At 47.4% G+C, this 15,879-nt stretch overlaps 1 protein-coding gene across 1 annotated transcript in view; it reads left to right on the top strand.

Moving 5' to 3' along the window:
• Nucleotides 1-15,879, top strand: part of LOC128659388 (sodium-dependent neutral amino acid transporter B(0)AT1-like) — an 84,045-nt gene that overhangs the window by 49,548 nt on the left and 18,618 nt on the right. Inside the window, exon 9 of the mRNA XM_053713041.1 lies at nt 13,056-13,260. Coding sequence (XP_053569016.1) covers nt 13,056-13,260 — 205 coding nt within the window. The remainder of the gene's footprint in view (nt 1-13,055; nt 13,261-15,879) is intronic.

Raw genomic sequence — 15,879 nt, 5'->3', positions numbered from 1 at the left:
TGTTTGTTCCTGGCAGACTGCTTCTCATTCTGTTTTGCATATGTAAATATGACCCTGGGGATAGTCTCCCTAAGGGTGATGGGGGAAACCAGACGTGGACTCCTTGCTCAATGTGCTTAGAGGGATATGGCTGCACCTCACTGACGAGGCCCAAAGGAGGCCGAAACGATCGTCTGGGGTTGTCATGTTCCTTGTTCAGAGGAGAATTGCCTGGTATTTCGGGGCTGGACTAACCATGTTGGCGGGATCAGACTGATATACTACAGGAAAGTTTTCCTCTGTGAAAAGCACAATTGGGCAGAAAGAAGCTACTACCAGGTGGCAACCGGGCCATAGAACAAGCTATTGATGCTGCTGTTCGTTCCTGGCAGACTGCTTCTCATTCTGTTTTGCATATGTAAATTTGACCCTGGGGATAGTCTCCCTAAGGGTGATGGGGGAAACCAGACGTGGACTCCTTGCTCAATGTGCTTAGAGGGATATGGCTGCACCTCACTGACGAGGCCCAAAGGAGGCCGAAACGATCGTCTGGGGTTGTCATGTTCCTTGTTCAGAGGAGAATTGCCTGGTATTTCGGGGCTGGACTGACCATGTTGGCGGGATCAGACTGATATACTACAGGAAAGTTTTCCTCTGTGAAAAGCACAATTGGGCAGAAAGAAGCTACTACCAGGTGGCAACCGGGCCATAGAACAAGCTATTGATGCTGCTGTTCGTTCCTGGCAGACTGCTTCTCATTCTGTTTTGCATATGTAAATATGACCCTGGGGATAGTCTCCCTAAGGGTGATGGGGGAAACCAGACGTGGACTCCTTGCTCAATGTGCTTAGAGGGATATGGCTGCACCTCACTGACAAGGCCCAAAGGAGGCCGAAACGATCATCTGGGGTTGTCATGTTCCTTGTTCAGAGGAGAATTGCCTGGTATTTCGGGGCTGGACTGACCATGTTGGCGGGATCAGACTGATATACTACAGGAAAGTTTTCCTCTGTGAAAAGCACAATTGGGCAGAAAGAAGCTACTACCAGGTGGCAACCGGGCCATAGAACAAGCTATTGATGCTGCTGTTCGTTCCTGGCAGACTGCTTCTCATTCTGTTTTGCATATGTAAATATAACCCTGGGGATAGTCTCCCTAAGGGTGATGGGGGAAACCAGACGTGGACTCCTTGCTCAATGTGCTTAGAGGGATATGGCTGCACCTCACTGACGAGGCCCAAAGGAGGCCGAAACGATCGTCTGGGGTTGTCATGTTCCTTGTTCAGAGGAGAATTGCCTGGTATTTCGGGGCTGGACTGACCATGTTGGCGGGATCAGACTGATATACTACAGGAAAGTTTTCCTCTGTGAAAAGCACAATTGGGCAGAAAGAAGCTACTACCAGGTGGCAACCGGGCCATAGAACAAGCTATTGATGCTGCTGTTCGTTCCTGGCAGACTGCTTCTCATTCTGTTTTGCATATGTAAATATGACCCTGGGGATAGTCTCCCTAAGGGTGATGGGGGAAACCAGACGTGGACTCCTTGCTCAATGTGCTTAGAGGGATATGGCTGCACCTCACTGACGAGGCCCAAAGGAGGCCGAAACGATCGTCTGGGGTTGTCATGTTCCTTGTTCAGAGGAGAATTGCCTGGTATTTCGGGGCTGGACTGACCATGTTGGCAGGATCAGACTGATATACTACAGGAAAGTTTTCCTCTGTGAAAAGCACAATTGGGCAGAAAGAAGCTACTACCAGGTGGCAACCGGGCCATAGAACAAGCTATTGATGCTGCTGTTCGTTCCTGGCAGACTGCTTCTCATTCTGTTTTGCATATGTAAATATGACCCTGGGGATAGTCTCCCTAAGGGTGATGGGGGAAACCAGACGTGGACTGCTTGCTCAATGTGCTTAGAGGGATATGGCTACACCTCACTGACGAGGCCCAAAGGAGGCCGAAACGATCGTCTGGGGTTGTCATGTTCCTTGTTCAGAGGAGAATTGCCTGGTATTTCGGGGCTGGACTGACCATGTTGGCGGGATCAGACTGATATACTACAGGAAAGTTTTCCTCTGTGAAAAGCACAATTGGGCAGAAAGAAGCTACTACCAGGTGGCAACCGGGCCATAGAACAAGCTATTGATGCTGCTGTTCGTTCCTGGCAGACTGCTTCTCATTCTGTTTTGCATATGTAAATATGACCCTGGGGATAGTCTCCCTAAGGGTGATGGGGGAAACCAGACGTGGACTCCTTGCTCAATGTGCTTAGAGGGATATGGCTGCACCTCACTGACGAGGCCCAAAGGAGGCCGAAACGATCGTCTGGGGTTGTCATGTTCCTTGTTCAGAGGAGAATTGCCTGGTATTTCGGGGCTGGACTGACCATGTTGGCGGGATCAGACTGATATACTACAGGAAAGTTTTCCTCTGTGAAAAGCACAATTGGGCAGAAAGAAGCTACTACCAGGTGGCAACCGGGCCATAGAACAAGCTATTGATGCTGCTGTTCGTTCCTGGCAGACTGCTTCTCATTCTGTTTTGCATATGTAAATATGACCCTGGGGATAGTCTCCCTAAGGGTGATGGGGGAAACCAGACCTGGACTCCTTGCTCAATGTGCTTAGAGGGATATGGCTGCACCTCACTGACGAGGCCCAAAGGAGGCCGAAACGATCGTCTGGGGTTGTCATGTTCCTTGTTCAGAGGAGAATTGCCTGGTATTCGGGGCTGGACTGACCATGTTGGCGGGATCAGACTGATATACTACAGGAAAGTTTTCCTCTGTGAAAAGCACAATTGGGCAGAAAGAAGCTACTACCAGGTGGCAACCGGGCCATAGAACAAGCTATTGATGCTGCTGTTCGTTCCTGGCAGACTGCTTCTCATTCTGTTTTGCATATGTAAATATGACCCTGGGGATAGTCTCCCTAAGGGTGATGGGGGAAACCAGACGTGGACTCCTTGCTCAATGTGCTTAGAGGGATATGGCTGCACCTCACTGACGAGGCCCAAAGGAGGCCGAAACGATCGTCTGGGGTTGTCATGTTCCTTGTTCAGAGGAGAATTGCCTGGTATTTCGGGGCTGGACTGACCATGTTGGCGGGATCAGACTGATATACTACAGGAAAGTTTTCCTCTGTGAAAAGCACAATTGGGCAGAAAGAAGCTACTACCAGGTGGCAACCGGGCCATAGAACAAGCTATTGATGCTGCTGTTTGTTCCTGGCAGACTGCTTCTCATTCTGTTTTGCATATGTAAATATGACCCTGGGGATAGTCTCCCTAAGGGTGATGGGGGAAACCAGACGTGGACTCCTTGCTCAATGTGCTTAGAGGGATATGGCTGCACCTCACTGACGAGGCCCAAAGGAGGCCGAAACGATCGTCTGGGGTTGTCATGTTCCTTGTTCAGAGGAGAATTGCCTGGTATTTCGGGGCTGGACTAACCATGTTGGCGGGATCAGACTGATATACTACAGGAAAGTTTTCCTCTGTGAAAAGCACAATTGGGCAGAAAGAAGCTACTACCAGGTGGCAACCGGGCCATAGAACAAGCTATTGATGCTGCTGTTCGTTCCTGGCAGACTGCTTCTCATTCTGTTTTGCATATGTAAATATGACCCTGGGGATAGTCTCCCTAAGGGTGATGGGGGAAACCAGACGTGGACTCCTTGCTCAATGTGCTTAGAGGGATATGGCTGCACCTCACTGACGAGGCCCAAAGGAGGCCGAAACGATCGTCTGGGGTTGTCATGTTCCTTGTTCAGAGGAGAATTGCCTGGTATTTCGGGGCTGGACTGACCATGTTGGCGGGATCAGACTGATATACTACAGGAAAGTTTTCCTCTGTGAAAAGCACAATTGGGCAGAAAGAAGCTACTACCAGGTGGCAACCGGGCCATAGAACAAGCTATTGATGCTGCTGTTCGTTCCTGGCAGACTGCTTCTCATTCTGTTTTGCATATGTAAATATGACCCTGGGGATAGTCTCCCTAAGGGTGATGGGGGAAACCAGACGTGGACTCCTTGCTCAATGTGCTTAGAGGGATATGGCTGCACCTCACTGACAAGGCCCAAAGGAGGCCGAAACGATCATCTGGGGTTGTCATGTTCCTTGTTCAGAGGAGAATTGCCTGGTATTCCGGGGCTGGACTGACCATGTTGGCGGGATCAGACTGATATACTACAGGAAAGTTTTCCTCTGTGAAAAGCACAATTGGGCAGAAAGAAGCTACTACCAGGTGGCAACCGGGCCATAGAACAAGCTATTGATGCTGCTGTTCGTTCCTGGCAGACTGCTTCTCATTCTGTTTTGCATATGTAAATATAACCCTGGGGATAGTCTCCCTAAGGGTGATGGGGGAAACCAGACGTGGACTCCTTGCTCAATGTGCTTAGAGGGATATGGCTGCACCTCACTGACGAGGCCCAAAGGAGGCCGAAACGATCGTCTGGGGTTGTCATGTTCTTTGTTCAGAGGAGAATTGCCTGGTATTTCGGGGCTGGACTGACCATGTTGGCGGGATCAGACTGATATACTACAGGAAAGTTTTCCTCTGTGAAAAGCACAATTGGGCAGAAAGAAGCTACTACCAGGTGGCAACCGGGCCATAGAACAAGCTATTGATGCTGCTGTTCGTTCCTGGCAGACTGCTTCTCATTCTGTTTTGCATATGTAAATATGACCCTGGGGATAGTCTCCCTAAGGGTGATGGGGGAAACCAGACGTGGACTCCTTGCTCAATGTGCTTAGAGGGATATGGCTGCACCTCACTGACGAGGCCCAAAGGAGGCCGAAACGATCGTCTGGGGTTGTCATGTTCCTTGTTCAGAGGAGAATTGCCTGGTATTTCGGGGCTGGACTGACCATGTTGGCAGGATCAGACTGATATACTACAGGAAAGTTTTCCTCTGTGAAAAGCACAATTGGGCAGAAAGAAGCTACTACCAGGTGGCAACCGGGCCATAGAACAAGCTATTGATGCTGCTGTTCGTTCCTGGCAGACTGCTTCTCATTCTGTTTTGCATATGTAAATATGACCCTGGGGATAGTCTCCCTAAGGGTGATGGGGGAAACCAGACGTGGACTGCTTGCTCAATGTGCTTAGAGGGATATGGCTACACCTCACTGACGAGGCCCAAAGGAGGCCGAAACGATCGTCTGGGGTTGTCATGTTCCTTGTTCAGAGGAGAATTGCCTGGTATTTCGGGGCTGGACTGACCATGTTGGCGGGATCAGACTGATATACTACAGGAAAGTTTTCCTCTGTGAAAAGCACAATTGGGCAGAAAGAAGCTACTACCAGGTGGCAACCGGGCCATAGAACAAGCTATTGATGCTGCTGTTCGTTCCTGGCAGACTGCTTCTCATTCTGTTTTGCATATGTAAATATGACCCTGGGGATAGTCTCCCTAAGGGTGATGGGGGAAACCAGACGTGGACTCCTTGCTCAATGTGCTTAGAGGGATATGGCTGCACCTCACTGACGAGGCCCAAAGGAGGCCGAAACGATCGTCTGGGGTTGTCATGTTCCTTGTTCAGAGGAGAATTGCCTGGTATTTCGGGGCTGGACTGACCATGTTGGCGGGATCAGACTTATATACTACAGGAAAGTTTTCCTCTGTGAAAAGCACAATTGGGCAGAAAGAAGCTACTACCTGGTGGCAACCGGGCCATAGAACAAGCTATTGATGCTGCTGTTCGTTCCTGGCAGACTGCTTCTCATTCTGTTTTGCATATGTAAATATGACCCTGGGGATAGTCTCCCTAAGGGTGATGGGGGAAACCAGACGTGGACTCCTTGCTCAATGTGCTTAGAGGGATATGGCTGCACCTCACTGACGAGGCCCAAAGGAGGCCGAAACGATCGTCTGGGGTTGTCATGTTCCTTGTTCAGAGGAGAATTGCCTGGTATTTCGGGGCTGGACTGACCATGTTGGCGGGATCAGACTGATATACTACAGGAAAGTTTTCCTCTGTGAAAAGCACAATTGGGCAGAAAGAAGCTACTACCAGGTGGCAACCGGGCCTTAGAACAATCTATTGATGCTGCTGTTCGTTCCTGGCAGACTGCTTCTCATTCTGTTTTGCATATGTAAATATGACCCTGGGGATAGTCTCCCTAAGGGTGATGGGGGAAACCAGACGTGGACTCCTTGCTCAATGTGCTTAGAGGGATATGGCTGCACCTCACTGACGAGGCCCAAAGGAGGCCGAAACGATCGTCTGGGGTTGTCATGTTCCTTGTTCAGAGGAGAATTGCCTGGTATTTCGGGGCTGGACTGACCATGTTGGCGGGATCAGACTGATATACTACAGGAAAGTTTTCCTCTGTGAAAAGCACAATTGGGCAGAAAGAAGCTACTACCAGGTGGCAACCGGGCCATAGAACAAGCTATTGATGCTGCTGTTCGTTCCTGGCAGACTGCTTCTCATTCTGTTTTGCATATGTAAATATGACCCTGGGGATAGTCTCCCTAAGGGTGATGGGGGAAACCAGACGTGGACTCCTTGCTCAATGTGCTTAGAGGGATATGGCTGCACCTCACTGACGAGGCCCAAAGGAGGCCGAAACGATCGTCTGGGGTTGTCATGTTCCTTGTTCAGAGGAGAATTGCCTGGTATTTCGGGGCTGGACTGACCATGTTGGCGGGATCAGACTGATATACTACAGGAAAGTTTTCCTCTGTGAAAAGCACAATTGGGCAGAAAGAAGCTACTACCAGGTGGCAACCGGGCCATAGAACAAGCTATTGATGCTGCTGTTCGTTCCTGGCAGACTGCTTCTCATTCTGTTTTGCATATGTAAATATGACCCTGGGGATAGTCTCCCTAAGGGTGATGGGGGCAACCAGACATGGACTCCTTGCTCAATGTGCTTAGAGGGATATGGCTGCACCTCACTGACGAGGCCCAAAGGAGGCCGAAACGATCATCTGGGGTTGTCATGTTCCTTGTTCAGAGGAGAATTGCCTGGTATTTCGGGGCTGGACTGACCATGTTGGCGGGATCAGACTGATATACTACAGGAAAGTTTTCCTCTGTGAAAAGCACAATTGGGCAGAAAGAAGCTACTACCAGGTGGCAACCGGGCCATAGAACAAGCTATTGATGCTGCTGTTTGTTCCTGGCAGACTGCTTCTCATTCTGTTTTGCATATGTAAATATGACCCTGGGGATATTCTCCCTAAGGGTGATGGGGGAAACCAGACGTGGACTCCTTGCTCAATGTGCTTAGAGGGATATGGCTGCACCTCACTGACGAGGCCCAAAGGAGGCCGAAACGATCGTCTGGGGTTGTCATGTTCCTTGTTCAGAGGAGAATTGCCTGGTATTTCGGGGCTGGACTAACCATGTTGGCGGGATCAGACTGATATACTACAGGAAAGTTTTCCTCTGTGAAAAGCACAATTGGGCAGAAAGAAGCTACTACCAGGTGGCAACCGGGCCATAGAACAAGCTATTGATGCTGCTGTTCGTTCCTGGCAGACTGCTTCTCATTCTGTTTTGCATATGTAAATATGACCCTGGGGATAGTCTCCCTAAGGGTGATGGGGGAAACCAGACGTGGACTCCTTGCTCAATGTGCTTAGAGGGATATGGCTGCACCTCACTGACGAGGCCCAAAGGAGGCCGAAACGATCGTCTGGGGTTGTCATGTTCCTTGTTCAGAGGAGAATTGCCTGGTATTTCGGGGCTGGACTGACCATGTTGGCGGAATCAGACTGATATACTACAGGAAAGTTTTCCTCTGTGAAAAGCACAATTGGGCAGAAAGAAGCTACTACCAGGTGGCAACCGGGCCATAGAACAAGCTATTGATGCTGCTGTTCGTTCCTGGCAGACTGCTTCTCATTCTGTTTTGCATATGTAAATATGACCCTGGGGATAGTCTCCCTAAGGGTGATGGGGGAAACCAGACGTGGACTCCTTGCTCAATGTGCTTAGAGGGATATGGCTGCACCTCACTGACGAGGCCCAAAGGAGGCCGAAACGATCATCTGGGGTTGTCATGTTCCTTGTTCAGAGGAGAATTGCCTGGTATTTCGGGGCTGGACTGACCATGTTGGCGGGATCAGACTGATATACTACAGGAAAGTTTTCCTCTGTGAAAAGCACAATTGGGCAGAAAGAAGCTACTACCAGGTGGCAACCGGGCCATAGAACAAGCTATTGGTGCTGCTGTTCGTTCCTGGCAGACTGCTTCTCATTCTGTTTTGCATATGTAAATATGACCCTGGGGATAGTCTCCCTAAGGGTGATGGGGGAAACCAGACGTGGACTCCTTGCTCAATGTGCTTAGAGGGATATGGCTGCACCTTACTGACGAGGCCCAAAGGAGGCCGAAACGATCGTCTGGGGTTGTCATGTTCCTTGTTCAGAGGAGAATTGCCTGGTATTTCGGGGCTGGACTGACCATGTTGGCGGGATCAGACTGATATACTACAGGAAAGTTTTCCTCTGTGAAAAGCACAATTGGGCAGAAAGAAGCTACTACCAGGTGGCAACCGGGCCATAGAACAAGCTATTGATGCTGCTGTTCGTTCCTGGCAGACTGCTTCTCATTCTGTTTTGCATATGTAAATATGACCCTGGGGATAGTCTCCCTAAGGGTGATGGGGGAAACCAGACGTGGACTCCTTGCTCAATGTGCTTAGAGGGATATGGCTGCACCTCACTGACGAGGCCCAAAGGAGGCCGAAACGATCGTCTGGGGTTGTCATGTTCCTTGTTCAGAGGAGAATTGCCTGGTATTTCGGGGCTGGACTGACCATGTTGGCAGGATCAGACTGATATACTACAGGAAAGTTTTCCTCTGTGAAAAGCACAATTGGGCAGAAAGAAGCTACTACCAGGTGGCAACCGGGCCATAGAACAAGCTATTGATGCTGCTGTTCGTTCCTGGCAGACTGCTTCTCATTCTGTTTTGCATATGTAAATATGACCCTGGGGATAGTCTCCCTAAGGGTGATGGGGGAAACCAGGCGTGGACTGCTTGCTCAATGTGCTTAGAGGGATATGGCTGCACCTCACTGACGAGGCCCAAAGGAGGCCGAAATGATCGTCTGGGGTTGTCATGTTCCTTGTTCAGAGGAGAATTGCCTGGTATTTCGGGGCTGGACTGACCATGTTGGCGGGATCAGACTGATATACTACAGGAAAGTTTTCCTCTGTGAAAAGCACAATTGGGCAGAAAGAAGCTACTACCAGGTGGCAACCAGGCCATAGAACAAGCTATTGATGCTGCTGTTCGTTCCTGGCAGACTGCTTCTCATTCTGTTTTGCATATGTAAATATGACCCTGGGGATAGTCTCCCTAAGGGTGATGGGGGCAACCAGACGTGGACTCCTTGCTCAATGTGCTTAGAGGGATATGGCTGCACCTCACTGACGAGGCCCAAAGGAGGCCGAAACGATCATCTGGGGTTGTCATGTTCCTTGTTCAGAGGAGAATTGCCTGGTATTTCGGGGCTGGACTGACCATGTTGGCGGGATCAGACTGATATACTACAGGAAAGTTTTCCTCTGTGAAAAGCACAATTGGGCAGAAAGAAGCTACTACCAGGTGGCAACCGGGCCATAGAACAAGCTATTGATGCTGCTGTTTGTTCCTGGCAGACTGCTTCTCATTCTGTTTTGCATATGTAAATATGACCCTGGGGATATTCTCCCTAAGGGTGATGGGGGAAACCAGACGTGGACTCCTTGCTCAATGTGCTTAGAGGGATATGGCTGCACCTCACTGACGAGGCCCAAAGGAGGCCGAAACGATCGTCTGGGGTTGTCATGTTCCTTGTTCAGAGGAGAATTGCCTGGTATTTCGGGGCTGGACTAACCATGTTGGCGGGATCAGACTGATATACTACAGGAAAGTTTTCCTCTGTGAAAAGCACAATTGGGCAGAAAGAAGCTACTACCAGGTGGCAACCGGGCCATAGAACAAGCTATTGATGCTGCTGTTCGTTCCTGGCAGACTGCTTCTCATTCTGTTTTGCATATGTAAATATGACCCTGGGGATAGTCTCCCTAAGGGTGATGGGGGAAACCAGACGTGGACTCCTTGCTCAATGTGCTTAGAGGGGTATGGCTGCACCTCACTGACGAGGCCCAAAGGAGGCCGAAACGATCGTCTGGGGTTGTCATGTTCCTTGTTCAGAGGAGAATTGCCTGGTATTTCGGGGCTGGACTGACCATGTTGGCGGAATCAGACTGATATACTACAGGAAAGTTTTCCTCTGTGAAAAGCACAATTGGGCAGAAAGAAGCTACTACCAGGTGGCAACCGGGCCATAGAACAAGCTATTGATGCTGCTGTTCGTTCCTGGCAGACTGCTTCTCATTCTGTTTTGCATATGTAAATATGACCCTGGGGATAGTCTCCCTAAGGGTGATGGGGGCAACCAGACGTGGACTCCTTGCTCAATGTGCTTAGAGGGATATGGCTGCACCTCACTGACGAGGCCCAAAGGAGGCCGAAACGATCATCTGGGGTTGTCATGTTCCTTGTTCAGAGGAGAATTGCCTGGTATTTCGGGGCTGGACTGACCATGTTGGCGGGATCAGACTGATATACTACAGGAAAGTTTTCCTCTGTGAAAAGCACAATTGGGCAGAAAGAAGCTACTACCAGGTGGCAACCGGGCCATAGAACAAGCTATTGATGCTGCTGTTCGTTCCTGGCAGACTGCTTCTCATTCTGTTTTGCATATGTAAATATGACCCTGGGGATAGTCTCCCTAAGGGTGATGGGGGAAACCAGACGTGGACTCCTTGCTCAATGTGCTTAGAGGGATATGGCTGCACCTTACTGACGAGGCCCAAAGGAGGCCGAAACGATCGTCTGGGGTTGTCATGTTCCTTGTTCAGAGGAGAATTGCCTGGTATTTCGGGGCTGGACTGACCATGTTGGCGGGATCAGACTGATATACTACAGGAAAGTTTTCCTCTGTGAAAAGCACAATTGGGCAGAAAGAAGCTACTACCAGGTGGCAACCGGGCCATAGAACAAGCTATTGATGCTGCTGTTCGTTCCTGGCAGACTGCTTCTCATTCTGTTTTGCATATGTAAATATGACCCTGGGGATAGTCTCCCTAAGGGTGATGGGGGCAACCAGACGTGGACTCCTTGCTCAATGTGCTTAGAGGGATATGGCTGCACCTCACTGACGAGGCCCAAAGGAGGCCGAAACGATCATCTGGGGTTGTCATGTTCCTTGTTCAGAGGAGAATTGCCTGGTATTTCGGGGCTGGACTGACCATGTTGGCGGGATCAGACTGATATACTACAGGAAAGTTTTCCTCTGTGAAAAGCACAATTGGGCAGAAAGAAGCTACTACCAGGTGGCAACCGGGCCATAGAACAAGCTATTGATGCTGCTGTTCGTTCCTGGCAGACTGCTTCTCATTCTGTTTTGCATATGTAAATATGACCCTGGGGATAGTCTCCCTAAGGGTGATGGGGGAAACCAGACGTGGACTCCTTGCTCAATGTGCTTAGAGGGATATGGCTGCACCTTACTGACGAGGCCCAAAGGAGGCCGAAACGATCGTCTGGGGTTGTCATGTTCCTTGTTCAGAGGAGAATTGCCTGGTATTTCGGGGCTGGACTGACCATGTTGGCGGGATCAGACTGATATACTACAGGAAAGTTTTCCTCTGTGAAAAGCACAATTGGGCAGAAAGAAGCTACTACCAGGTGGCAACCGGGCCATAGAACAAGCTATTGATGCTGCTGTTCGTTCCTGGCAGACTGCTTCTCATTCTGTTTTGCATATGTAAATATGACCCTGGGGATAGTCTCCCTAAGGGTGATGGGGGAAACCAGACGTGGACTCCTTGCTCAATGTGCTTAGAGGGATATGGCTGCACCTCACTGACGAGGCCCAAAGGAGGCCGAAACGATCGTCTGGGGTTGTCATGTTCCTTGTTCAGAGGAGAATTGCCTGGTATTTCGGGGCTGGACTGACCATGTTGGCAGGATCAGACTGATATACTACAGGAAAGTTTTCCTCTGTGAAAAGCACAATTGGGCAGAAAGAAGCTACTACCAGGTGGCAACCGGGCCATAGAACAAGCTATTGATGCTGCTGTTCGTTCCTGGCAGACTGCTTCTCATTCTGTTTTGCATATGTAAATATGACCCTGGGGATAGTCTCCCTAAGGGTGATGGGGGAAACCAGGCGTGGACTGCTTGCTCAATGTGCTTAGAGGGATATGGCTGCACCTCACTGACGAGGCCCAAAGGAGGCCGAAATGATCGTCTGGGGTTGTCATGTTCCTTGTTCAGAGGAGAATTGCCTGGTATTTCGGAGCTGGACTGACCATGTTGGCGGGATCAGACTGATATACTACAGGAAAGTTTTCCTCTGTGAAAAGCACAATTGGGCAGAAAGAAGCTACTACCAGGTGGCAACCGGGCCATAGAACAAGCTATTGATGCTGCTGTTCGTTCCTGGCAGACTGCTTCTCATTCTGTTTTGCATATGTAAATATGACCCTGGGGATAGTCTCCCTAAGGGTGATGGGGGAAACCAGACGTGGACTCCTTGCTCAATGTGCTTAGAGGGATATGGCTGCACCTCACTGACGAGGCCCAAAGGAGGCCGAAACGATCGTCTGGGGTTGTCATGTTCCTTGTTCAGAGGAGAATTGCCTGGTATTTCGGGGCTGGACTGACCATGTTGGCGGGATCAGACTGATATACTACAGGAAAGTTTTCCTCTGTGAAAAGCACAATTGGGCAGAAAGAAGCTACTACCAGGTGGCAACCGGGCCATAGAACAAGCTATTGATGCTGCTGTTCGTTCCTGGCAGACTGCTTCTCATTCTGTTTTGCATAGTCTCAAATACTCACCAGAAATAAAGGGAGCGACGTGTTGTTACTTATATTTTCAATTGTGGATTATTTTATCCCCCCAGAACATTTCCTGTGAATGCCCAGGCTGAGACATAAAATCTTTGTGTGTATTTTCTTCCTTTACTCAATATATTATCAAGCTACACTCCTAGCACTAGTAACAAGTTGATGCATTATTTAAAATAAATTATGTTTTTTATTTGTTTGTTTTTTACAGGGTGTGGAAGGAACTGGTTTAGCCTTTATTGTCTTTACTGAAGCCATTACTAAAATGCCAATTTCACCACTGTGGTCTGTCCTGTTCTTCATCATGCTTTTTTGCTTAGGCCTCTCCTCTATGTTTGGCAATATGGAAGGAGTGTTAGTACCGCTACAAGATCTCAATCTTTTACCTAAAAAATGGCCAAAAGAACTTATTACAGGTAAGCTTTAAGTTATAATTTTGTCTAAACCATAACATAATTTATCAAAATGTGCAGTTGTATCACATAAACTCAATCTATGTCAAATTGTTAAGTAAAACAATTCATTATGGAGCATATGTACTATATCAATAAGCCAGGAACACACATTATATCTTGCATATCTTCAGCATACCTTTACAGTTAGGGAATATTAATGTACGGAAATTGACTGATCAACCTGTAGTTGTAAAATAAGGACATGTTCTTTAACACATATCATACCGTTATATAATATTTATTCTCATGTGAGCTTTTTCTCTTCAAATTAGACGTCATTCCTACTGATTTGCACAAAGACTGCTTTTATTAAATGCTGTGCTATAAATGTTGCCCATGCTATATGTTTATTTAGTGCCTAAAAGTATTGTACATGGTTCAAGGGTGGATAAGGTGGAAACTAACTTTGGAAAAAATTGCCTGAAAGAGAAAAAGGGCAATGAAAGACAAAGGGGGGGGAGTTGATTTTTTATAGAGGCATAGCAAAAAAAAGTTATAGCAACTAGGGAGTTACACATTAATAAGAGAAGACCAATAATGTAAGGACAACAGAATAAATATAGGAAGAGGAAGTACAGCTGGGGAGTATATGAGAGAGCAAAGGGGCAAGGAAGAGAGAAAGAGAGAGAGAAAGTGAGAGAGAGAGTGAAAGAGAGAAAGAGAGAGAGAGAGAGAGAAAGAAAGAGAGAGAGAGAGAGAGAGAGAGAGAGAGAGACATAGAGAGAGTGAAGGAGAGAGAAAGAGAAAGAGAGAAAGTGAGAGAGAGACATAGAGAGAGTGAAAGAGAGAGAAAGAGAGACATAGAAAAAGAGAGAGAGAGAAAGAGAGAGAGAAAGAGAGAGAGAAAAAGAGAGAAAGCGAGAGAGAGAGAGACATAGAGAGCATGATAGAGAGAGAGAGAAAGAGAGACAGAGAGAGAGAGAGTCCTCAACTGCATACAAAGCCCTCAACTGCAGTGCTCATCCCTACATCTTAGACCTTGTCTCCAGATCCTCACCTTCCCATCCCCTTTGTTCTGCTAATGATCTCTTCTCTCCTCCTCTCTTGTTACCTCCTCACAGTCCCGTTTACAGGACTTCTCCAGACTGGCTCCCATCTTGTGGAACTCTCTGCCTCGCTCCACAAGACTCTCACCTAGTTTTGAAAGCTTTAAGCGCTTCCTAAAGACTCTACTATTCAGGGATGCATACAACCTACACTAACCTTTTATAACTCAATCGCTTTCCCCTTGAACTCCTTAGCATGTAAGCCTATGAGCCCAGCTGTTTGTAGATCACCCGCATAAGAGCCGACTACAACAGTGCAACTCTCGGCAGGGCCCTCTAACCATTTGATCCCTATAAATGTAATCTTGTATACCGCCTATGTTTATAGTGCTGCGGAATCTGTTGGCGCTCTACAAATACCTGATAATAATAATAATAAAAGAGAGAGAGAAAAAGAGAGAGAGCGAGAAAGAGAGAGAGAGATGATATATATATATATATATATATATATATATAGAGAGAGAGAGAGAGAGAGAGAGAGAGAGAAAGAGGGAGAGAAAAAGAGAGAGAGAAAGAGCGAGAGAGAGAGAAAAAGGGAGAGAGAGAGAGAGCAAAAGAGAGAAAGAGAGAGAGACAGAGAGAGAAGAGAGAGAGAAAGAGAGAGAGAGAAAGAGAGAGTGAGTGAGAGAGAAAGAGAAAGAGAGAGTGAGAGAGAGAAAATTATGAGAATAGTAAAGAGAAACCAATAGGCAGTAATACCATGAGTTATAGGCAATGAATTAAAAGAACATGTTACTTAGGCTAAATCAACTGAAACTGCTGCAAAATATCTGTAAAAAGCTGATTACAAAATATCACATGAACATGTAAAGGAAGATATTTGCCTCAAAATGTATTCATTTCACTAAAGTGCTCTGTGAGCAGTTATCCTTCAGCTACTATTATCTGCATGGTGGGGTGGGGGGAGCAGCATCATTGCTGAGTTCACACTTTTCTTTACTGTGATATTGTGGGATTTCACCATTATCTTAAAGGGACAGCTTAGTCAAAAATAAACTTTCATGATTCAAAATTCATGATGCAAAATTTGGGAATGGGTAATAAAGGGATTTTCTATCTTGTTAAACAATAAAAATTCTGGTGTAAACTGTCCCTTTAAAGGGATACTAAACCTAATTTTTTCCGTTCATGATTCAGATAGAGCATGCAATTTTAAGCAACTTTCTAATTTACTCCTATTATCAATTTTTCTTAATTCTCTTGCTATCTTTATTTGAAAAAGCAGTAATGTAAGGTTAGGAGCCGGCCCATTTTAGGTTCAGCACCTGGGTAGCGCTTGCTGATTGGTTTGCTACATTTAGCCACCAATCAGCAAGTGCTACACAGGTACTGAACCAAAAATGGGCTGGCTCTTAAGCTTACATTCATGCTTTTTTAAATCAAGATAGCATGAGAACGAAGAAAAATTCATAATTGGAGTAAATTAGAAAGTTGCTTAAAATTGCATGCTGTATCCGAATCATGAAAGAAAAAAAATTGAGTTTAGTATCCCTTTAAGATATTTAATTGTAAATTTCCTTAAACTGAGGAGAGA

This window comes from Bombina bombina, chromosome 5 (assembly GCF_027579735.1).
Source record: "Bombina bombina isolate aBomBom1 chromosome 5, aBomBom1.pri, whole genome shotgun sequence".
In the NCBI taxonomy this organism is placed as follows: Eukaryota; Metazoa; Chordata; class Amphibia; order Anura; family Bombinatoridae; genus Bombina; species Bombina bombina.
Note: the sequence above shows the minus strand (reverse complement) of the source record. Positions and strands in the feature narration are given on the sequence as shown.